Genomic DNA, 23,074 nt, shown 5'->3' on the forward strand with positions numbered 1-23,074 from the left:
ACCTCTCTCTGAGGCTTGGTTCATATTTTATGTCCCTCGGAGATTCAAAGCCACAGCTGCTTGTGGAGGCTCCCAAGGCGAGCAACGCCATTCAGTTCTACAAGGCTGCGTTCGGTACTGAGGAGCTCGGCCGTACCATGCATCCCAAGTGCAAAGCCGATCAAGAGCTCCCTCTCATTCTCTCTACTCAGTTGAAGCTTGATGGCTCTACCTTTCTCGTCTCTGACCTCACTAATGACTCTACTGCTCCGTAAGCCTCTCTCTCTCTCTCTCTGCGTATATAATTTTTCCAAACATTCTTGTTTGTGCGCGTGTCACTTTCGTTTGGATCTGTAGGCCTCAGTGGCAATGTTTTGCATTTTAATGGATCTCATACAATTTTGTGTTATTTACAATTTTTACTTCAGAATATACTTGATTTCTCTAGTTTTAGATAGTCGTTCATATGTATGGTTCCTTATTCCATACGTTTTTCACGTCTTGATCGCAAAGTTATAGTACTATAGATCTCCATCTTTGGCTGGTTGTTCTGCGTAGCTTCCTTCTTAGCTTTCTTGCCGTTATTTTTATCCAATGTTTTGAGGAACCAATGTTCACTTTATTTATTATTATCTTAATATTTGTATTGGAAAGTTCCATGTTCAGAGTCTTTGACCCATTCTTACCAAACCAAAGGACCTTTTGTAGCACTGCCTTCCATTGACGACTTGCTTCTTTTTCTACACGTCGATCAATATAGCTGAGTCATTAATCGTGCTTTTGAAGAATTAATGGTGGTGGGGTTTATTAATAGTTGAAGCCACTTTCTTAATTTCGATGGATTTGGTTGTATTCAAGAAGCAGACTCAATGACTATGGTATATTGTAGGAATAAACAGAGTTGCTCACAACGTGTTTGACAAAAGGTTGAAGAGAAAAACCAACTAACTCTATGGGGTAAGATCATGTCGTTATTGTGGAAAGAAACAAAGAATGTAGATTTCTCGGACAATCTTAAAAAGTAGATAAAATATATGGTAATATTATGAGTAAATTATAGTTATTTATAAACTTTGGAATTTATGTCCACCCAACCAGAACAAGTTCTTGAGGGCTACGAATTCCTTTATTGATATATAGCTAGCTAAAATCAAATAGCTTAAATATTTATGGTCTGTCTTCTTAGTACAAGCATGATATATTACTCCAACCTAGCTATGTTCTTGTTTAATCGGAATAGAAAAAACCACAATCAAAATCTCAGTTTATAATTATTGCCAACCAAGTGCAGGTGTTTAGTGCATTGTCTTTGAGTTGGTCTTCCAAGTCTCTTCAGGTAACCAAAGAGGTGGTTGAGCTTTGTGGCTCTAGTGAACCATGCAGGCCTGGAGCCATCCAAGTCTTCCAAGTCTCCAAGTCTTGGAGTTGGTCTTCCAAGTCTCCTCCCACTTGCGCGCAGGCTATTCTCCATCCAAGTCCTTTCCTTTTCACTCCCTTTCACTTTCTTATGGTTGTTTCGGAATGAAGTTGAAAAATAATCCCCTGATTTACAGGTTATGGCTATACAATGGGTGGCTACAACTATAAATTTGGTGCTGGAATGACACAGGATTCACTGAAGATGTTACTATTTTTGATTGAATCTCAAAATGTCCATTCATGTTATGTATTTAGATACCCACAATATTTGTATAACTGGAATGATCTTGAAGTTATGGGAATCTATTCTTGTACTTGATGGCATTTATTTCATGAACATGTGGTTAATTTCAAAAGATGCACTCATGAACATGATTTGATGAAACCCATGTATGTAAATTATATGCCATTAAATTAACATGTGTAATGAAAACAACTTGTGTACATGGTTTGAACATTTTGATCTGTCTATTAAATAGGTGCATTTTTTGATCTGCCTATTAAACAAGAGCAAGGAAACTTCGTGTGGTATTTGCTTTGCAATCAAAGTCTGGATGCAATTTGAGAATGGCACATTTTTCCTCCAATTATCACACAATGCTATGTTACTAGCCATACTAGATGCAAATTGGCATTTCTCTCACTTTAGATAATGGTGCAATTAAGGGCAAAATGAAAAAAAAAAATGCATACACATGGTTCATCTCACTTGAAACACTATGCAACACTCTGCCATCAGTTAAAACCAAATAATAGACCAAAACCAACTTTATAATGGAATGAGAGATATTATGTATATTGTTTCAACTTTTATACCATGAAGAATTAAACTAGACTAGACTGGGCACTACCACAACAGGAACATCGTTACTGTCCAACTATTACAATTCTAAGAAATCCAATTCCCAATATGAGGTGCTGGGAAGTCCCAATAGTACAAATGCAAAGGGTAGAGATGAGCAAAAAATGCCCAATAGGTCAGGATGAACTCAGTACCCACAAAGCATCAGTAAGTTGCCGTCCTTGTAGACCTTCTTGTAGAGATCATTTATTTTCAGCACTTCTCTTCTTCGAAAAATTTGGCAACCCAAATACAAATCTACCAAAAAGTAATTGTTGTCGCAGATAGAACTCGCACGAACATTATACTCCTATAATGAAAATAAGTAGAAGAGCACATAAGCCTTCAGATTGCAACAAAAATACATGTAAGTTACATGAAAATTTTAAGTTGCCAACAACAATGGAAGGGTAAACATGAATTATCTTTAATATCATCAAAACTGTCAAGGTTCAGAGCATGATACTCAACTGATCTATCCCAGCCCCTAAATGAAAATTCTTGGCTTCACCTTTACTTAAATAGGTCAATATACAAAGTAAAATGACTCCAACTGAATTTTTTTAAGATAATTGCTTTTCTGAATATACACTTGTCATAAGCTCTAGACAGAAAAGGCAACAAAAAGATAGAAATCATTGCCTCTATTGTGCCTGTCATAAAATTTAACATCACAACCATGTTAGCGGGGAAAACTAGCAGATCTTTTTGTAAAAACAACTCAATGTCATAACCATGTCCACCGGGGAAAACTAGCAGATCTTTTTTTCTTTTGATATGTACGAAACCTAGCAGATCTAACAATTAGATGTCAATAAAGCTCATTAGAGGTTCTGATAAAATGTGAAACCTTACCCGTGAGAATGGCATTGAGCAATAGAACAACCTAGAACACAATTAAAATATATATCAGTTAATGAATTTTTTGAAAAGATACTACTATATCCTAAAATCATGCATGTAATTCCAAAATTGCGAAATGTTTTTGCACAGAAATAGTATGATGTTCCTCATAATGAATGGGTGGAAAGCCGAAAGAAGCTGGATAAACGTATTGCATTTTAAGAAGATGTCGAATGAACTGAGCAAACAATTGCCTCTGCTCCCTTCCCATAGCAAACAATTTAATTTTATGAGAATTAGGTTGCTTTGTTTCAATGAAACCCAAAATCCAAGCTCTCTACTGTTAAGAAGATTGCAGTCAATACCTGCACAGCCCATTTCTGTAGATTCCCATGCGACGGGACCGAACAGCCGAGAGGTTACATGACCAAAATCAAGATATACAACATACTTCCACTAAAATCTGATTCGGTTTAGCTTCAATCTGAGTGTCGAACTCGCATAGAAGAAGAAGAAACCTTAGAGAAGAAGAAAAAATTTTATGATGTGTAGAAGAAGAAGAAGAAATCTCATAGAAGAAGAAGAAGAAGAAGAAATCTCATAGAAGAAGAAGAAGAAGAAGAAGAAGGAGAAATCACCTGCGAACTCGAAATTGCACTGCAGAGGAGCTTGGGACTTTTGGGGGAGGAACTCAAAATCGCAGTTGGGGGGAGAATAAAGAAAGAAACGGGAAGGGAGACGAGGAAGAAAGAAACAGGGAGGGAAGGAAATGCGGGAGGTTGGGGGGAGAGGAAAGAAACGCATGAAAGGCAGGAAAATTCAAAATGAAAGTGGCTTCTTCCATTTGGGAATTGGATGACACGTCATGCGTGTAAATTGGATGCACTAAACAGTAGATTCTATGTAGAGTTTTTCTTTTTTTTTTCTTTCACTTTTTCTCTCTCCCCTCACCCGATTGTCCTTCTGGGTAATTTTTTTTCAGTCCAATCTGGCGTCGTCCAGCCTCACCACCACCATAGGTGACTATTCCTCACGCCGATGACCAAGCTAGTCACCATTGATCTCTCCCACGCGCCACTCTCTTTCTCTCCATTGCGGTAATCCAATCGAAATGGGTTTCACCCATTTCTCTCCACTTGCGCCGCTGTATGCGATCACCCAGGCCACTGCACCTCCACCACTTCACACCGACGACTACCTCTCGAAGACCCAGCCACCTCCAAGCTAGTCCCTCTCCCACTCTGTCGCACACGCAAACTACCTATAAAATGAGTTTCACACGAGCTCAGGGCCATTGACAGCCCTATCGCTGTCGTGCGTCGGTTCTAGCCCCATTGAGCACCTCCATCGACCACTGCGACTCCTCCCCAAGAACCTTCGAGCCAGCCCCTCTCCCTCTTCGTCGCACATGCAGGCCCTCCATCTCTGTCTCGGTCTCTCTGTCTCGCCCTTCACCTCTCTCTCTCACTCAAAATATGTGGTTTAGATGATGCTATGTAAGGTGTGCAAATTGGCTGCTCCTAAACAATGGCTACTCCCCAGATTAATTCATTTTGAAGAAACTTTTCCAATGTATTTGAATTTAATCCAGTAATGTTAGCTTACAATCTGCAAGTTTTACTTATTTTTTTAGAATTTATTATTAAAAATTAATTTTTTTATATAAATTTTAAATTTAATCACTTTTTTAAAACAATTATGTGAGACTTAACACTATAAATATTATTTCACTTTTCAATTATTATTATTTTATTCCGACGGTAATGGAGATGATAGATAAACTTTTATTTATCAGAAAGGGAGACGTGCTGGGAGCAGGCAAATAGTTTTGCGATGATCTCGTTTATTTTCATAAGTGAAATGAAATTAGATGAGTTGAGATTATTTGGCACAGACTATCAGGCTGATCTGTCTTGTCGACTATTTAGCGCTCCTTCCTGATAGATGTTCTGCCCCCCTTGCACGGGCTTGGGGACCCTCGGGCCGGGCATTGGGCCGAGGCCCAATAAACTTTGTGCAGTGAGAACAGATTAGATAAAATTAGATGAATAGTAAAGAGTTATGAAAATAAATGAGGCCTTAGAGTTGATCTCAACTCATTTATTTATTTATTATAATTTTTTCAAATTTTTATAAAATAAAATAAATAATTCAATTTTTTTAAAATCTTAAAATAATAATATTCTATTTAATTTAAATTTTTATTTCAACTTACTGTACAAACCTTCACCGTATATAAGCCAAAAGATCCATATCCGTCCGATGTGATTTATAGCAGTGGTAGAAAATAGATGCAGATCCCATCTTCGAGCCAGCGAAGAATGCAGCTGGATGTCAGCAAAATGTAATAATGTATTACCCAAGTACTTTAGCAAATAGCAAATAGCAACTAGCAACTAGCGGGTAGTTTTCACCACACGGCTATTGATCTCGTCTATCTGACTCTTTAACAAAAACAAATGTTTTCCCTCAGAACGCCAACCTGATCTGCCCACATATTGGGTTCGATCCCAGCCACGAAAAAATGACTTTTTTTGTTTTGTTTTGTTTTGTTTCATTTCTGTGTGTTTCACGTTGTTTTCGTCTTTCTACTACGAATTTTATTACATATGGTCACTTTACGTACTTTTTAGAGCATTATTAGTTATGCACATGCATATACAAAATTACCTCTTTTACATATTTATTTTATTATTTAAATAAAATTTTCACATTGATTTATGCATATTTGAGATAAAATAATAATAAAATATTATTATTTTACTATTATTAATTTTTTGCTAAAATCAATTTTTTTTATATATTATATTAAAAATATAATAAAATGAAAAAAATATAATATATTATAATAATAAAATAAATGTGCAAGTAAAGATTTATTGTGTTGTTGAATGAGAGATAAAAGGAAATGATTGTGAGAGAGAGAGAGTAGGAGGAGAGAGAAATAATGATTAAAATATAATTTGTAGGGTGAATAATGGTTATCTAAATTTGGATAAGCACTGTTCATAGGTAGCTAAATATTTGGATATGCATAAGTCAATGTGGAGGATTTTAGGGTCATATTATGCAAATATGACTTTGCATATGCATATGCATAGACCAATGCTAGTGCTCTTAGAGCATTGGCAATGGTCTAGCCTTTGCCAAGTCTAAAATTTAACTAGAATCTTAACTTTTAGCTATAGTATTAAGTTTTGACTAAATGAGTCTACATTGGATTAGCTATCTTAAAGTTAAAATAATAATATAATATTATATTTTTTTTAATTTTTTTTTTTACAAATACAATTCATATATTTCCTAAATCTTCATGTTTTGTAAAAATAATATATCTACTCTATTAATATTCGAAATCAGTAGAATAAATAATGTGCATGCCATGCATGTTTTACCATTCAAAGAGAGAGAGAAGTGATGAAATAATAAAATATTCATTTTCATTGTGAATAGTAGCTAGCCATGTTTGGAGAAGACTTAAGATTTATTGTAGCTCAAGTCTTAAGTTTTGGACTTTTGGCTAGTCCAATATGGAAGCTTTTTCTCACATCTAGCTAAAATTTAGACTTGTATTGACATTTGACTAGTCCATTACTAATGCTCTTACACATTCTACTAATATGATTAGCTAAAATAATTATTTTATATTAAAAAAATGATACAACTAATCACATTAGTGAAGTGCATAAAAAAGTACACAAAAGTGACTGCATATAAAATTTATTATTTCTCTTAATTCAGTTCATAACTTTATTTTAAAATTTTTTTATGGTAGAATTATTCAATTACTACTGTTAATAAATTATAATTTATTATAAATATTTAAAAAAAAATTATTGTAAACTAAAACGATCAAATTCATCGTCATACGTGATTTAACGAAAATAAAAAATTATGGATGTTACATAGTTTTTTTGTGGGTAGTGATGGGGTCATTATTCTTTTTTTTGTAAGGTGAGAGCTATAACATTAGGTAGCATCGTTAAAGGAACCCAACACAAAAACTCAGCAGGTTTGGAAAATTGTAGCCAACATGAGAGTGAATACAAAAACCGATTTCATCAAAAAACAATAATCAACATAGAAAATTCCTTTTGATTCCATAAACAAGGTGTTGGGTTTCATGGCCCCTCAATCCAGCAAAGCCAAGAGCTTCACCGGGAAAAAAAAGAGCGAGGGCCCGCTTGAAAAGGCATGCCCCAAACATTCAAACAAATCCAATCACATTCACCTTTTACACAAGCATAGATGCATCAAATCACACAAACAGGGCACCTTGCCCATCTTTTCCCCCTCACTCTACCTTGCTTTCAGCCTTTTCGAAACACCACCAAAGCATCCCATCGATAGCCAGGTCGCCTCAGACATCTCAGACCCACAAACTAGAGATAAACTTTTTTATAAGCAAAAAAAAATTGAACAAGAATGAAGTAATACCACTGTTTTACATGCAGTCTTGAAGCAGCCCCCCCTCCTCTCCTCTTCCCAGCCTTTTTTTTTTTTTTTCATATCGTGGCATTGGTCTAATAACAGTCAGCTTTTTGTATGTAGCCCAAAGCTTTGCCTTTTTCTTTGTTTTTTTTTTTTCTTTTTTATTTCTCTTTTCCTGCTCTGTCTCTCCTTTCCTAAGGGAGATTCAGGCAAACCAAAATCATGTCCATCAAAGTATTGATTAAAGAAAGCTCATAAGACCAATAATCATCATTGTAAAAGCCATAATAGCTAAATCTTTGGAAAACTCTCAATAGTCAGAAATCTCTTTATCCGAGTTTATCATCAGGTATTCCATAACTTTGATCACAAGTACTGAACGTAAGCTTTCTTCTTTTGTTGGTAACTGCAGAAGTAACCGAAGATTTTTCTATAACATCAATCGGCCTCGATTGGGTCGGCAAAAGATCTGAAGAATTCACAGCCTTTGGGATTTTAAGAATCTCCATTTGTAGTCTTCGCATCATATTATAGCATGAAAACACATCGTCCTGTAATAGAAACAAGGTCCAAGACCCATTAACCGGAATCAGCTTCTTTCTTTGTTTGATGAATATATAATAGAGAAAACGAGTTTGACACTAATATATATGTATATATATGCACAAGGGACTCACAACTTCAAGAAATCTACGATGAGAAATGGAATTCATCTTCAATTCCAATGCTCTTCTTGTGAATCTGTCGTCCAAAGCCAACAAGGCGGCGGCAGCAGCAACAGCAGACGGTCGATGGCCCATTAAATTGACCTCTACAATAAAGAGCATCATCATATATACATCAATACGGATATGTAGATAAAATCAGATCAGTACAATGCCATCAATTGAAATATGTATAGATGTTCCTGGATGTACCTCTCATTATGGCTAAGATGATCTGCACAGTTCTAGACACTATATTGCTTGGCGGAGATTCCTCGTAAAACTTGTTGATGAAGAAATAAAGAAAAGCGAAAGGAGTGATTGAGCACATCCGCCATTCCAATGTGCTCAATACCAAAAGCTCCATTCTCTGAATGACTTCGCTGTCGAAGTTATAATCCTCTAATAGATACTCTGACAACACTGGAACTTTTAACTCCTCCATCTTCGCAGCCAAAGAAAGACATGCTACTGAGAGCAATCTAATAGCCCACAAATTTTCACTCTGCACAACTTTTAAAAGTTCAATATATAACAAGAACGATGATTGATAATCGAAAGGATTGTGTTGAAGTTATTAAGTTTGGGGTAAAGAAATTAAAAAGAAAGAAAGAAAAGGAAATGGAACCTACATCGATGGAACGCCTTGAAAGGAATCGATCGAAGTATGTCATAGACAAATAAGCTGTTTGGAAGCGAAATCCGAATGCTGCTCTGGTCTGGATCCATTTACAAGAATAGAAAATCAAGGCCGATTACAGTGGTATTAGTTCAGCTCAATGAAAATAACAATTTAATTGAAAAAAAAAAAAAGGGAATGGAATAAGACTAACTTTGAGAATCCATGTGATAGCTTCCAAGCGAGCACATTTGACCCAGTTTCCAAAGACCAAAGACTCACTTCTTGAGAACCCATGACAGATTTCTCTTTCAAAAAATATCTCCATATACCCATCTTCATAGCCATCATAATTCTTAAAGTTAATGAACGTGTCCTCTTCCACCAGCTCTTCATACAAGCGAGTCTCACTTTCCTGACAAAGGAGGCTATAGAAAGAACCATCCATTTTAACTTTCTCCTTTTTCTCTCTCTCTCTCTCTCTCTCTCTCTCTGTGTATGTGAATCAAACAGAAAATCCAAGGCACAGTGAGAGAGATATATAAACTGCTAAATCCATGATTTGGAGAGAGAAAACATGGTTTACCGCCATGACCAAAAGGCAGAAGTTGAGGGAGAGGTGGACACTGGAGATGGGGACGGGGAGCTATAATTTAGCAAAAGATGCGGGACTGTTTTCACGGTTGTAGATTGAGAAATAAAACGGGATACTCTCCATTGTCTCTAAAAATGTGGCGAGATTGTAGAAGTGTCCGTTTTTGGGTTGGGTGTGAGGAGGGAGAGAGAGAGAGAGAGAGTTCTTTTGTATGCGTCACTGTGCGGGATGACCATGTTTGACTGAGAAAGCCTTTGTTTTGGGGCACCAACAGCTTGGACTGAGAGTGGGTGGGACTTGTTGCTGTTACGCGAGTCTTCAGATCGTGTGTAACACCGCCCAATGGAGACCAGCTGTGTAGTTGTTTACGTACATGGTGTCGTACCCTTCGGGCTTGAGGCACAACCTGAGGCTCTCTGTGATTGGAGGGAGTTAGGATTCTATAAGGTAGGATCCAGTTGGTCTCGTGACAAGTCAAAGTTCATTAATTCAAGAACATCTAGATGTGCCATTGGATTGGATTTTACAAATGAAATAAACTTGCACGATCGAAATGATTGCTGGATTCATTGGCCTTCACCTCTAATTTTGGTTGTTAGTGTTTTTATATATTTGTTTTTCTTTACATAAATGTGCTGACCAAAAAAGAATTTCATAAAATTAAATTCATAAAATAATATGATTCGATATATTATATCATATTATAAAATTATTTTTATTATAAAATAAATCTAACATATCACATAAATTTATATCAATTTATGAATTTATTTTTATAAAAATTTTTTTTATAACTATAACACTTGTTATTATTAAGCTCAAAATCAAGGGATCGATCAAAGGTTTATAGGAAAGAAAATCCAAATCAACAATACAAATAGTGATAATTAGCGGATTCATTTGTTGTTCAACTTGTTTCAACTTTCTCCAAAATAATTTATATAGTAAAAAAATGGGAAATTTTTAAAAAAATCATGGGAAGAAAACATATATTAAAAGTGAGAAGCGAAAAAAAAAAAAAAAAACCTCAAATTCTAAGATGTTTTGTGTGTTTCAATGAAATTTCAAATTAAACCCATATATTAGAATTGCTGCATCTACTTAATTACAAACGTTTTCTATTATTTAAAACCCAACAAAAATTGCCAACAAATATGAAGTGGTTGTAGTAATCTCAGGTGGCTGGCTAGTCCAGTACTCCAACTCGGACAAGAGCATTTTTTTATGGTACATGAAAATAGATCAAGGACAACAAAAGATCCCAAAGCCAACTTAACAACCAATACTAAAATGATACCTCGGCATATATATATAGTGCATCTGATCACTTTGAATCTGACAATTTTATTTTTCTTGACTTCTTATTTTATAAACTAGTCCTGGACTCCACTCCAGCTTTAGAAATTCACGAACTGTGCCTAACTAGCTAGGTAGATACCACTTTGATCGATCTTGAACTTTCAATATACATCGATTGGTCTGAAAACATATATTTATATACATATATATATATATAGTTTAACAATGTAAAGAATTATAATTTTGTCAACTTCTAGGAGGAAACAATTGTATATATAGGAGAAGATTATTATATCTCTGATTCCTTATCGAATTGAGTTCATCATCATGATTTGTTTAGACCAACTTGTCATGATCATCTATAAAATACAATATGGAAAATATAATAAATCAATATCTTATTCATGCACTCTATCTATTCCCCTTTAACAGGGAAATGCATGGGTTCATGTTCAAAATATGAAATTTAATTAAAAAAGTGTTTTCAGTCCTGGCTGCTTAATTGCCTACACATATATATTTGATAAACAAAGATTTATAGCTCATGATTAAGCTCCATTAGTAATATATATATATATATATATATATATATATATAAAAGATATTTGCAACCGTGAAATGTACAATCGTCGCGTAATTTCTTTGAAAAAAATGAATAAAATATGAGATTTCACACAAAAAAAAAATTAATTTTTTAATAGTAGACCTCACTCTTTTTTAAAGTGATTACTTGACGTTTATACATTTCACGATTGTATGTAAAATTATTCATAATATATATCTATTGGGGATCCCAAACGTACACGTGGCCAAGCCCTCCAGAAGTACTGTTGCTTGCATATATTGAAGCTAAATTATCTAAAACCCTTTCTAGTGACATTGATAATGAAATATATAGTACTGTACTGCCAATGTCCAATTCACATTAATTAATGGAAGATCTAGCTAGCTGGACGCAAGATTACAAGAATACTTTAGGTTTTTGATTAATTAGCTAGGGTATATTATTTGCTTGACCTCCAAAGTCATGAGTTAGGTTAATTGCTTTGTTTTGAGACAATGGTGGGCCAATTAAGAATTTTTCTTCCTAATTTCTTCTGGGTTAATATTGGAACAAATTAAAAAAAGAAGAAGTCAAAGTTAAACAGATCGAACTATATATATATATATATATATATATATATATATATATAGCACGAATCCATGTAATTCCAAGTTAAAATAAATAGTACTGCCTAAAAAAAGAAAAAAAAAATGAAGTCCCCATTAATCAGTACGATCGAGTAATATGGTACCGTATTGATCCAAATTTCCAATCAATTATGAAATGTTTTTTTAATTTTCTTGGTACGATTACATAACAGCTAGGGGAGATTATATATGGAAAATGCTATTTCTACGTAAGTTTTTCACCGCAAACTTCTACCGAAATTGTATTTTATTTTATTTTTAATTTTTTATTTTTACTTAGTGATTAAGGAATGTTTTTAAATGAATTTATGATTTTTTTATATTTTTTAAAAATATTTAAAGTGTTTAAAAAAATGATTGAAAAAAAAAAAAAAAAAAAATAACTTTTGCCTTTCGGTAGAAGTTTTCGGTGGAAAACTTCTGTAGGAATAGCAGTGCTCATTATATATATAATTCTTTGTAATCATCATGAATATGATCATGATTAATTAAAATATGATCAGCTTAATCAATCAGTCGACGTACGTACGTACGTACGTTAAGTAGTACTGCATGGAATCAAATTTGGGTTTAGAGAGAGAACATCATCAAGATTATTGCGTTGGCCGGTGCATGGGGGCCCCAATCGTTTAGAGATAGAATCGATCGATTACTACTTTCACGTATCCACTAGTACTGCCAATTCATTTATCACTCGAATGTCGATGCATGCGCTAGCTGCTAGCTTGTATAATGCGCTTCTGAGACCAAAAATATACCATCGACCTTCATGCCAGCTTCTAATTTTACGTAAAAGACCAAAATGAAATTGTACACGCATGTTAGGTAATAATCTCTGTTTTCTGGTCCCATACGTACGTTAACATAAAGTCTATCTATGAATGTCTGAAAGCAAATCAAATCGGATGGTTGGCATGCACTTTCCCGCCTCAGTTACTGTTTGCATTCTTGATTATGCTGTCTTGATCTGTCTTGAGCTGCTGATCAGCGGTGGGACAATACACTGTTGGAAAGGACATTCCACTTTATTTTTTTGTTGCAACAGTCGAATGTGGTGATATTTCTCTCTTCGCAAGTGTCTGTGCGCTGGGGGTTCAACGCTGGGGTTCGAGTCGTTCGACCCCCTTCTCCATGGACCTACATATATATATATACATATATATATATATATATAGGAAATGCTTTTATATATGCGCGCGCGCGCCCGCCCTCGTCCAAACTACCTAGCAAAAAATGAAAATGTGTCCGTACGTAGCTAGGATACCAACAGTTGCACGTAAAGTAGTTGAGTTATATGGCACTTGCACCAGCTAAAGATCAAATTAGAGACTTTACTCCACCATGAATGGAGGTAACATGAGAGGTAGCTAGCCAGCCACCATCGCTACGAGACCAATTTCTTGTAAAGAAAATAATGTTCCAACGCTAGTTTATTGAAACAGCATTATCTGTTATGATAATCATGTGCTAAAACTACGTTTTTTTCCTCCTTTTTTGTACTGATATTAGAAGATGATTTTTTGATCTTGTCATTTCTGACTAATATTGTCTACGAGTTATATGTTGTTTCAGTCGATCATTCAACGAAAACTATGCATGACAGTTGCAAATAATAGTTTTGCTCAGGCCCCTACCTCCCTTTGTGTGTGTGTGTATATATATATATATATCGCTATTTCTTTAATTCGGTCAATGGGAATGAGGTTGACTTGATGATCTATAGCTAGCTAATGTAATTAGTTGGCCTAGAAAAGTGAGAACGATTCCACTTTTTGTTACGGACTTGGTTCGTTCATGGACGATCTGATTGGATAAATGCATTAAGCAATTACTCGATTTGTCAACCCTTCATTTTTATACAATTTGTCAGTCTTACTAGTGCTAGGTACAATGTTGATGAGATTCTTCCTTGGCATGTTAAGTACTGTTCTATGAACCCAGAACCCAGCTACGTGTAGGCGTTAATACTGACTTAAAATTTAAATTAACTGTGGAACAAGATAGAAATTAAATTACTAAGGCCACAATTTAAATCCTGGGTACGTCTTTTTTCTTTTGTTTTTTGGGGAATCATGCAACATATAAATATAATATGCATGGTCCATGATCTGATCCATATATAAACTAGCTAGAGGACGTTGTTAATGGGAAATGATCGAAATTGAACATTAATTCTTCATTGAGATTAATATTATGTTTATAAGCACAATCTCATGGACTAGACAGCTGTGCCGCTGCAATATCACTGCCTGGCCTCTGCTAATTCGCAGGGTCTCAGAGCTATAGTTTACTCCCAGATCAGTTAGTGAAGGTGAAATTATATATATATATATATATAAATGGCACATGCATGTTGTTCCCTCCGTATAATGCAAGAACTGATGATCAAGGACAGACATTAATTGAACATGCAATATTTATGTAAGTATCCATGATTGAATTAAGTTTCTTATGGCATATATATATATGTGTGTGTGTTAGGTGTCTCATTGATGTACATATTCTGAGATCAATGCGGTACAATAAAGTCTCAAATTGTTACTCAGATTGCCCAAATCTTTTCGCTAGCTGTTCTATATAATATGATCTCGCGATAACTCATGCTACGTACATCTAGCTTTAATTTGGATTGTAGCATCTCTTACGTATCTTCTGGTCATGGGCGTTTTCCAGAATCCAAAAACACACTTGAACTCAACCTTGGTTTGGATTGATCATCGGGCCGGCCGCATCCATTAACCCATCACAAATATTAATAAATGGCTATCAAATGCTACGCCCTTGGATTCATTTTCCTTGATCAACCTGCATGCATCTAGGTAGCTAGCTGCCACGATCATTAATCTAATAACAAGTGTTTTAATTATAGTCTAGAAAAAAGACTCACCTTTAATTTAATTTAAAAGATTTCAGCTGATTACAATAATTTGTCGTTTTTAAGGGTTGAGTCTGAAGGGGAAGGTGCAATGTCCGGAGTGTCTAGTGTTAGAAATAATCTCATATTATTTATAGATAACGTCTTAAACATATTTATAAGAAATGAACAATTATTTTTTATTGAATTAATTTTATGAGATGAGTTAAGTTTATAAATTTTTTCATGGTGTCAGAGTCTGTTACAGGACGAATGGAGACTGACACTACTTATCTCTTGACAATATCCAAAAAAAAATTATTGACCTGCATGTAAAAAATAATTTCACATTATTTATAGACAAGGTCTTAAATATATTGATAAGAAATGAATAATTATCTTTTATAAAATTTATTTTATGAGTTGAATTATATCATGAATTTCTTCGTATGACCACGGCCCTCATCTTGCACGGAGGCTCGCCAAGTGCAAGTTTGAAGGGGCAAGCGCATCCTTAGGCCCGAAATATTGCATGGTTGTTTAAAGAGGAGGCAATTTTCCTGTATAACTGCTCCCTTATTTCCCTTCGTACAAAACATGACTACCTTTTGAAGGGCCACTTTGTGTTATAATATATATATTTATATATATAAATGCCATGCCCCTCATGACTTTACTCCGATCGATCCCAGCCTTGCACGCACTGTGACTTTCTTTGCTTTTTACATATTATCAGACCATGGGTAGCTGAGGATGTAAGATAGGACCCACCTTATTCATTGAACAAAGAAAAAAAAAAAAAAAAAAACTTACATAAAAGACCCACCTGACCAGTCTGATGATCAGTGTGTGAAGCTGCCATTTCTACAGTACCAGTAGTACTACTAGATTAATTCAGTACAGTTGCTCTTCTTATTATTGCATTTATAATTTCACCAATTTAATATCTGTACGAGGCGTGATGTTAGGGTCCTGATGGAGAGTTTTACGAAAGAAGAAGAAGGAAATGTGAGAGTTTTATTTGAGAAGGAGAGTAACGAAGGGCTAGGATAAATGAGAAGTATAAAAGAATTAGGCATTTCATATGAGTGATGAAATGGTATGTTGAGGAAAGGATGGTACGATGTCGTTTTTATGCATGGAGTCATTTACAGCTTTTATTTTAATAACGTACGGTGTAGTTTGAATTGTTACTCTAAAATATTGTGTTTTATCAGTTAGATGTGTAAAGGTCTTTATGTTTTTTAATTGTAATTCAATTAAGGTCATGCATATAAGATGGGAAAAGGAATATGCAATTTCTTATGTGAAATTTGAACCATTTTGATATTTTCCTTTGGGAGGTTTTGGATTTCTCGAAAATCCAAGTTATCAGCAATGGAAGTAATGTAGTTTCCATTTTCATCATCTTCCTGTGTTTACGTACTATTTTCGTAATCTGTTATTATTTTACAGTTTACTGCAGTAAGTCTATAACAAGTGGTATCATTGAACCTACGATCCTTACCATTTCTCTCGTATACACAACCCACAAATACAAAACCCACAAATACCATTCTATTTCTTCGACAATCTACCATAAACCAAAAACATATCCTATTTTACCAACCAGAAATTTGACCATCTAGCCAAGCCAAGGCCGAAAATACTAGATCCAAGCAGGATAACAAGGAGACCAAGCAACGCAGGGCAAAAGACCAAGAGAAAGCCATCCAACATTTGACTGATATGCTACGTACGGTATGGGAACAACAGCAGCAACTTTTACCTGAAAATAGACAGGAAATAGAGCATGAGGGAAATGATAATCGAAGAGCAATCGCAAGGGAAATCAAGTTAAATTTTCCTCAGTTTGACGGAAGTGACCCAGCAGGTTGGGTGTTCAAGGCAAACCACTATTTCGAATTTCATCAAACACATCCATCACAAAATTACTAATGGCAGCATATCACATGCATGGTGAGGCACTTATCTGGTACAAAGGTGCTTGGGACAATGGGCAATTCACTAGCTGGGAGACCTTAACTCGCATTCTTCAAATCAGGTTTGGTCCCACCACGTATGATGACCCAATGGAAGCTTTAACAAAGCTCAAACAGACCTCTACAGTATCAGCCTACCAGACTCAATTTGAAGCATTATCTAACAGAATCAATGGCCTATCAGATGCACACAAATTAAGCTGTTTCATCAGCGGGTTGAAGGATGACGTTCGGCTGATTTTAAAAATGTTCAACCCCACCAGTTTAATTGGGGCGTTTGGGTTGGTAAAAATACAAGATGAGTATCTTATTAGTAGAGGTGTAAATTTAAACCAGAAAACTGGAAAACCGGATCAGACCGAATCGAATCGGACCGATTTTACCGATTTTGAACCGGTCCGGTCCGAAACCGGTTTTTAAAACATAAAAACCGGCCGGTTCCGGTCTGATTCCGGTTCTGGGATTGTTTGGACCGGACCGAACAGGACCGGACCCGTTTTACCGATTTTGAACCGGTCCGGTCCGGAACCGGTTTTTAAAACGTAAAAACCGGCCGGTTCCAGTTCCGGGATTTTTTGGACCGGATCGAACCGGACCGGACCGGTTGATTAAAAAAATAAAAAATAATATTTTTATATATAAGTTTTATACAAAATATTTTATATATATTAAATATTAATATATATAGGTTTTATATATAATGTATAATTATAAATTTTTATGTGAAATTTTATATATAACATATATATTCATATATGAAATAATTTCTTATTATAATTTATAAATTATTACATAAAATGTTAATACTAAATTACTATAACTAATACTAATATATAACTTATAATTATACCAATAGTCTAATATTAATACTATTATATAATCTAATATATTAATAAAAGTATAAAACAGTTTTTTTTAAATCAAAAAAATTTTTTTTTTATAAACAAATTTTTAATGACAAATTGTGAAATTTACATTTTAAAAAAACCGAAAAACCGGACCGGACCGGACCGGAAACCGGTAAAACCGGAAGTACCGGTTTAGGAGGGTAACCGGTGCGTAATCGGTTTTGAAAAATACAAAACCGATACATACCGGTTCGGTTCTAGATTTTATCCAAAACCGGACCGGACCGGACCGGTTACACCCCTACTTATTAGTGCTCGGAAGGGGATGAAACCAGGAGGGGACAAGAGTATATTTCCTACGACTAATAAAACATGACATGAGGATCAATCCACTGAAGGCAGTAGTAAGTGCTATACTACCACTGTGATGAGAAATTGCATTCCAACCATGTGTGCAAGAAAATCAAGATTTATCTGTTGCAAGGGTGTGAGGCCCTAGAGGAAGATCAGCTCGAAAGTGGTTATAAAGGGGGACAGTTGGAAGAGGACAGTGTGCTAGCTACTAAGGTGGAAGGAAATCCTGAAATCTCACTTAATGCTATTGCAGGTACTCCTAGCCCAGGTATGATGAGGGTAAAGGGAACGGTAAGTGGAGAACCAATAGTAATCCTAGTAGACTCAGGAAGCTCTCACAGTTTCTTACACCTGGTGATTGCAAGGAGAGCAAATTTGGATATCAACCAGTCTACCAAGTTAGCTGTAAGGGTTGCCAATGGATCCATTATTCAAAGTGAAGGCCACTGTGATTCTGTACCCCTAAAAATGCAAGGTACTCAATTATGTCCATCTCTTTATATTTTGGAATTGGGAGGTTGTGACATTGTGTTGGGGGTAAATTGGTTGGCAACTCTTGGTCTTATTGTATGGGATTTTTCGAAGTTATCTATGCAATTAAAAAATGGCGGTCATAAGGTGGAGCTTAGAGGATTGGAACCCACACCAATCTCTCTTGAAGGTAGTAGTAAGGTAATGTTGGCCTCGATGACTAAGGGAATAGGGTTTTTGCAACAAATCCAAATAGAGTCAAAAGTGGATAGTGTAGTGGTGCAAAATACTGAAGTTAGTGAGCTGTTAACACAGTTCCAGGGGGTATTTGAGGAGCCTAACGGGCTTCCTCCGGTAAGGGACCATGACCATAAAATTGTTTTGAAAGAGGGTACCCCACCTATCTCAAATAGACCCTATCGATACCCATATTACCAGAAAACCGAAATAGAGAAGATAGTGGCAGAGTTGCTGAAAACAGGGGTTATTAGACCCAATTCCAGTCATTTTTCCTCACCTATACTGCTTGTACGAAAGGTTTATGGGAGTTGGCGCACTTGTGTCGATTACCGCCCACTAAATCAGCACACAATCAAAGATAAATTTCTCATCCCAGTGATAGATGAGCTACTAGATGAGTTGGGTGGGGCGAGGGTGTTTTCAAAATTGGATCTCAGATCGGGAAATCATCAAATTCGAGTGGTACCAGAGGACATTGAGAAAACTATTTTTAGAACTCACGAAGGGCACTACGAGTTCTTGGTAATGCCCTTTGGGCTTACTAATGCCCCGTCCACTTTTCAAGGACTTATGAACCAAGTATTCAAGCAGTTCTTAAGGAGGTTCGTACTTGTGTTTTTCGATGATATTTTGGTGTATAATAGGAGATGGAAAGAACACTTACAACATTTAAAACAAGTGCTGGAAGTGCTACAACAACATCAACTGTATGCAAAGATGTCTAAGTGTAGATTTGGGGTAGAGGAGGTGGATTACTTGGGTCACATCATATCTTTTGAAGGGGTTAGGGCATGTCCAAACAAGATTAAATCTATGCTGGATTGGCCATCGCCAAAGAATACTAAGGCCTTGAGGGGATTCTTGGGTCTAACGGGATACTATAGGAAGTTCATTAAGGGGTATGGGGTACTTGCAGCTCCATTGACCAGTTTGCTTAAAAAGAATAATTTTGGGTGGACTTCAGATGCGGAATAGGCCTTTAATAGGTTGAAAGAGGTGGTGACTCAACCTTCAGTGTTGAAACTTCCTGATTTTACTCGACCTTTTATCATTGAGTGCGATGCTAGTGGTACAGGAATAGGGGCTGTTTTAATGCAGTCGGGACAACCTATTGCCTTTTTAAGCAAGGTGTTGAAGGGTAGAGCTCTCCTCCTTTCCACCTATGAGAGATAACTATTGGCTTTAGTAACGGTTGTCTAAAAATGGAGGCCCTACTTGTTGGAGCAGTCATTTATAGTCAAAACAAATCAGCAAATGCTGAAATTTTTACTGGAACAAAGAGTGGGCACAGAAGCACAACAGAAATGACTTACTAAATTGATGGGGTATGAATTTAAAATTGAGTACAAGAAAAGCTAAGAGAATAGAGTGGCTGATGCTTTTTCTTGAAAGGAAGGGGGAGTTATGTCGTCGAAGCAGTATTTACTCAGATTGCACTTCCAAAACCTGATTGGGTAGAGGAACTGAAACTGAGTTACCAATTATCTCAAGAGTTCAAAGAGATTTTTACAAAGGCAGGAGCGCAACAGGAGATTCTTAAGGAATCTCTATCATAAAAGGACTTATTTTAAAAAAATGAAGACTGATGATGGTACCGGGAACACCTTTCATCAGGAAGGTGCTCCATTACATTCACAATGACCCAATGGCAGGCCACACCGGGTATCTTAAGACTTATCAGCAAGCTAAGAGGGATTTCTACTGAACTGGTATGAAAAAAGACAAAAAGATGGGTGAAAGAGTGCGAGGTGTGCCAAACAGTTAAACATGAGACTATTCTTCCTGCAGGGTTGCTCCAGCCACTACCCATCCCAAAGCAAGCTTGGACAGACATATCTATGGACTTCATAGAGGGCCTGCCCATTTCAAAAGGGGTCTCAGTGATTCTGGTGATTGTTGATAGACTCACTAAGTATGGTCATTTTATGACCCTGTCACACCCCTATACAACTCAAGATGCAGCTCAAATCTTTTATGGATACAGTTTTCAAATTGCATGGACTTCCTAAAACAATTGTGTCTGACCATGACACTGTTTTCTTAAGCTCTTTTTGGAGAAGTTTGTTTGAATTGCAAGGAACTACATTAAACTTCAGTTCTACCTATCAACCTCAAAGTGATGGTCAAACAGAAGCTTTAAACAAAAACCTAGAGGGTTATCTAAGGTGTTATGTGGGACAAAAACCAAAAATTTGGCCACAGTGGCTACCCTTAGCTGAGTGGTGCTACAATATTCAAGCTACCATAGTTCAGCAAAAATGTCACATTTTGAAGCTTTATATGGATATCCACCCTCGAGACTCATCTCTTACATAACTGGGACATCAAACAACGATGCAGTAGATAAGGACTTACGCAACAGATCACAAATGTTGGAGCTTTTAAGGAAAAACCTTAAGTCAGCTCAAAACAAAATGGAAACATTTGCAGACAAGAGAAGAACCGAGAGAGAGTTCAAGGAAGGTGACTGGGTCTACCTACGCCTTCAACCTTATCGACAGAAGACAGTGGACGTGCGTCACAACTTGAAGTTATCCCCAAGGTTTTACAGACCTTTCCAAGTGATCCAGAGGTTGGGATCCGTGGCATACCGATTGGAGTTGCCTCCCACGAGCAAGATACATCTTGTGTTCCACGTGTCCTGTTTAAAGAAGAAAATCGGTGAGCAAGTTCAAATCTTGCCTTCTCTTCCACCTACAAACGGAAATGGGGAGATTTTACCTGAGCCGGAGAAGATATTAGAGCACCGTATGAAACAACAAGGCGATCGCGCAGTGACGGAAGTACTGGTGAAATGGACGGGAGCTGCCATGGAGGACAGCACGTGGGAGAAAATATGGGACCTCAAAGCCTTATACCCATACCTTGTAGGCAAGGTCTTGTAAGTGTGGAAGATTGTTAGGGTTCTGATGGGGAGTTCTATGGAAGAAGAAGAAGGAAATGTGAGAGCTTTATTTTAGAAGGAGAGTATCGAAGGGCTAGGGCAAATGAGAAGTAGAAAAGAATTGGGCATTTCATATGGGTGATGAAACGGTGCGTAGAGGGAAGGATGGTGCGATGTCGTTTTCATGCCTGGAGTCATTTACAGCTTTTACTTTAATAACGTACGGTGTAGTTTGAATTGTTACTCTAAAACGCTATGTTTTATCAGCTGGATGTGTAAGGGTCTTTATGTCTTTTAATTGTAATTTAGTTAGGGTCACGCAAATAAGATGGGAAAAGGAATATGCAATTCCTTATGTGAAATCTGAACCATTTTGGTATTTTCCTTTGAGAGGTTTTGGATTTCTCGAAAATCCAAGTTATCAGCAATGGAATCATTGTAGTTTCCATTTTCATCATCTTCCTGTGTTTACGTACTATTTCCGTAATCTACCATTATTTTACAGTTTACTGCAATAAGTCCATAACACGTGATCACCATGATGATTCACACCAAATAATATGGAAAATTAATGAATACTAGATCTGTTATAAGTATTTGAGTTCAAAGTAACAAAAAATGCTGGAGCATTAGTATTGAATTCATCATTTTCATCTTTAAAATCTCTCTATCCATAACCCCACATTAGATTCATCAAAATAATAATATAATATTATTTTGTTAATAATAATATTTTTAATTTATTTTTTTCATATTTTACAATTACACTAACTATATATTAATTAATAATTTAATTTGATACTTAAATTATTATTTCCCTACTTAAATATATTGTGATTCAAAATTGGGAAACAATAATTTAAGTAAATAAAATAATAGTTATAAAGTGTGAATAGTGAGTCTTCAAATTTGAAGATGAAGGAAAATATATTGTAACTAAAAGTTTGACATTTGAGTATATGATGAATCCAATACCAAAATTTTAAAGCTAAAATTATCAAATTTTGAAGATTGGACTCATTTGATGAATGCAATACTAGTACTCTAACCTCTAATTTTAAATTTGAAAGCAATAGTGGAGATTTAGAGAAATCCACTCACGTACAGTATATTATCTTGAGAAATCTAGAAAATCCAAATCCAAAGAACAAATGGATAATTTCAATTGGTATTTTGCTTGGTTTTTGAGTATTTAGTTGCTGACAGTAGTGTATATATTACAATAAAAAATAAATATTTGTGACAAATTATTTGCGACGATAATGACTATTTATAAAAAAAATAGATTCATTTTGACGGAAAATAACTGATTACAAATAAATAATTTTCTTACATCTTGTATGTACGTACATATGTCATATATAAATAATAGAATGAGCTATATACAAATACTTGTTTTGATCTATTAAAATTTGAACACTTGAGGACTTGTTTGGATAGAGAAATGATATCATTTTATCTCATTATTACAATTTTTTCAAATTTATACATAAAATATCATAAAAAATTTAATTTTTTCA

At 35.6% G+C, this 23,074-nt stretch overlaps 2 protein-coding genes and 1 long non-coding RNA gene across 4 annotated transcripts; 1 reads left to right on the plus strand and 2 right to left on the minus strand.

Annotated features, from left to right (window-relative positions):
- Nucleotides 1-2,137: 2,137 nt before the first annotated feature.
- Nucleotides 2,138-3,840, minus strand: LOC109018364. Of its 2 annotated transcripts, none has more exons than XR_002000563.2 (4): nt 3,721-3,840; nt 3,448-3,566; nt 3,095-3,125; nt 2,138-2,549 (listed from the first exon to the last, which is right to left on the minus strand). It is a non-coding gene; the product is annotated as an uncharacterized LOC109018364 (long non-coding RNA). The 2 variants fall into 2 exon arrangements; XR_002000562.2 differs by having other exon boundaries at nt 3,448-3,600.
- Nucleotides 3,841-7,171: 3,331 nt separating this feature from the next.
- Nucleotides 7,172-9,487, minus strand: LOC108983175 (cyclin-D5-1-like). Its single transcript, XM_018954731.2, has 5 exons — nt 9,051-9,487; nt 8,850-8,936; nt 8,431-8,722; nt 8,191-8,324; nt 7,172-8,064 (listed from the first exon to the last, which is right to left on the minus strand). Exons 1-5 carry the CDS (start codon nt 9,282-9,284, stop codon nt 7,843-7,845), a joined length of 969 nt encoding a protein of 322 aa, XP_018810276.2. The 5' UTR covers nt 9,285-9,487; the 3' UTR covers nt 7,172-7,842.
- A 7,225-nt stretch (nt 9,488-16,712) lies between these two features.
- On the plus strand, nt 16,713-19,645 carry LOC108983173. The gene is made up of 2 exons (XM_018954729.2): nt 16,713-17,042; nt 18,065-19,645. The coding sequence occupies exons 1-2, from the start codon at nt 16,713-16,715 to the stop codon at nt 19,643-19,645; spliced, it is 1,911 nt and encodes a 636-aa protein (XP_018810274.2).
- Nucleotides 19,646-23,074: the final 3,429 nt, after the last annotated feature.

This window comes from Juglans regia, chromosome 11 (genome assembly GCF_001411555.2).
Source record: "Juglans regia cultivar Chandler chromosome 11, Walnut 2.0, whole genome shotgun sequence".
NCBI lineage: Eukaryota > Viridiplantae > Streptophyta > Magnoliopsida > Fagales > Juglandaceae > Juglans > Juglans regia.

What these genes read in the sequence shown, in the direction of transcription:
- LOC108983175 (XM_018954731.2), bottom strand. Translation starts at nt 9,284, where the DNA reads ATGGATGGTTCTTTCTATAGCCTCCTTTGTCAGGAAAGTGAGACTCGC. An exon ending in CTATCACATGGATTCTCAAA is followed by an intron (nt 8,937 to 9,050) that starts GTTAGTCTTATT and finishes AAATGGATCCAG; the next exon opens with ACCAGAGCAGCATTCGGATT. An exon ending in ATCGTAGATTTCTTGAAGTT is followed by an intron (nt 8,065 to 8,190) that starts GTGAGTCCCTTG and finishes TTTCTATTACAG; the next exon opens with GACGATGTGTTTTCATGCTA.
- LOC108983173 (XM_018954729.2), top strand. Translation starts at nt 16,713, where the DNA reads ATGGCAGCATATCACATGCATGGTGAGGCACTTATCTGGTACAAAGGT. An exon ending in TAATTGGGGCGTTTGGGTTG is followed by an intron (nt 17,043 to 18,064) that starts GTAAAAATACAA and finishes CATGTGTGCAAG; the next exon opens with AAAATCAAGATTTATCTGTT.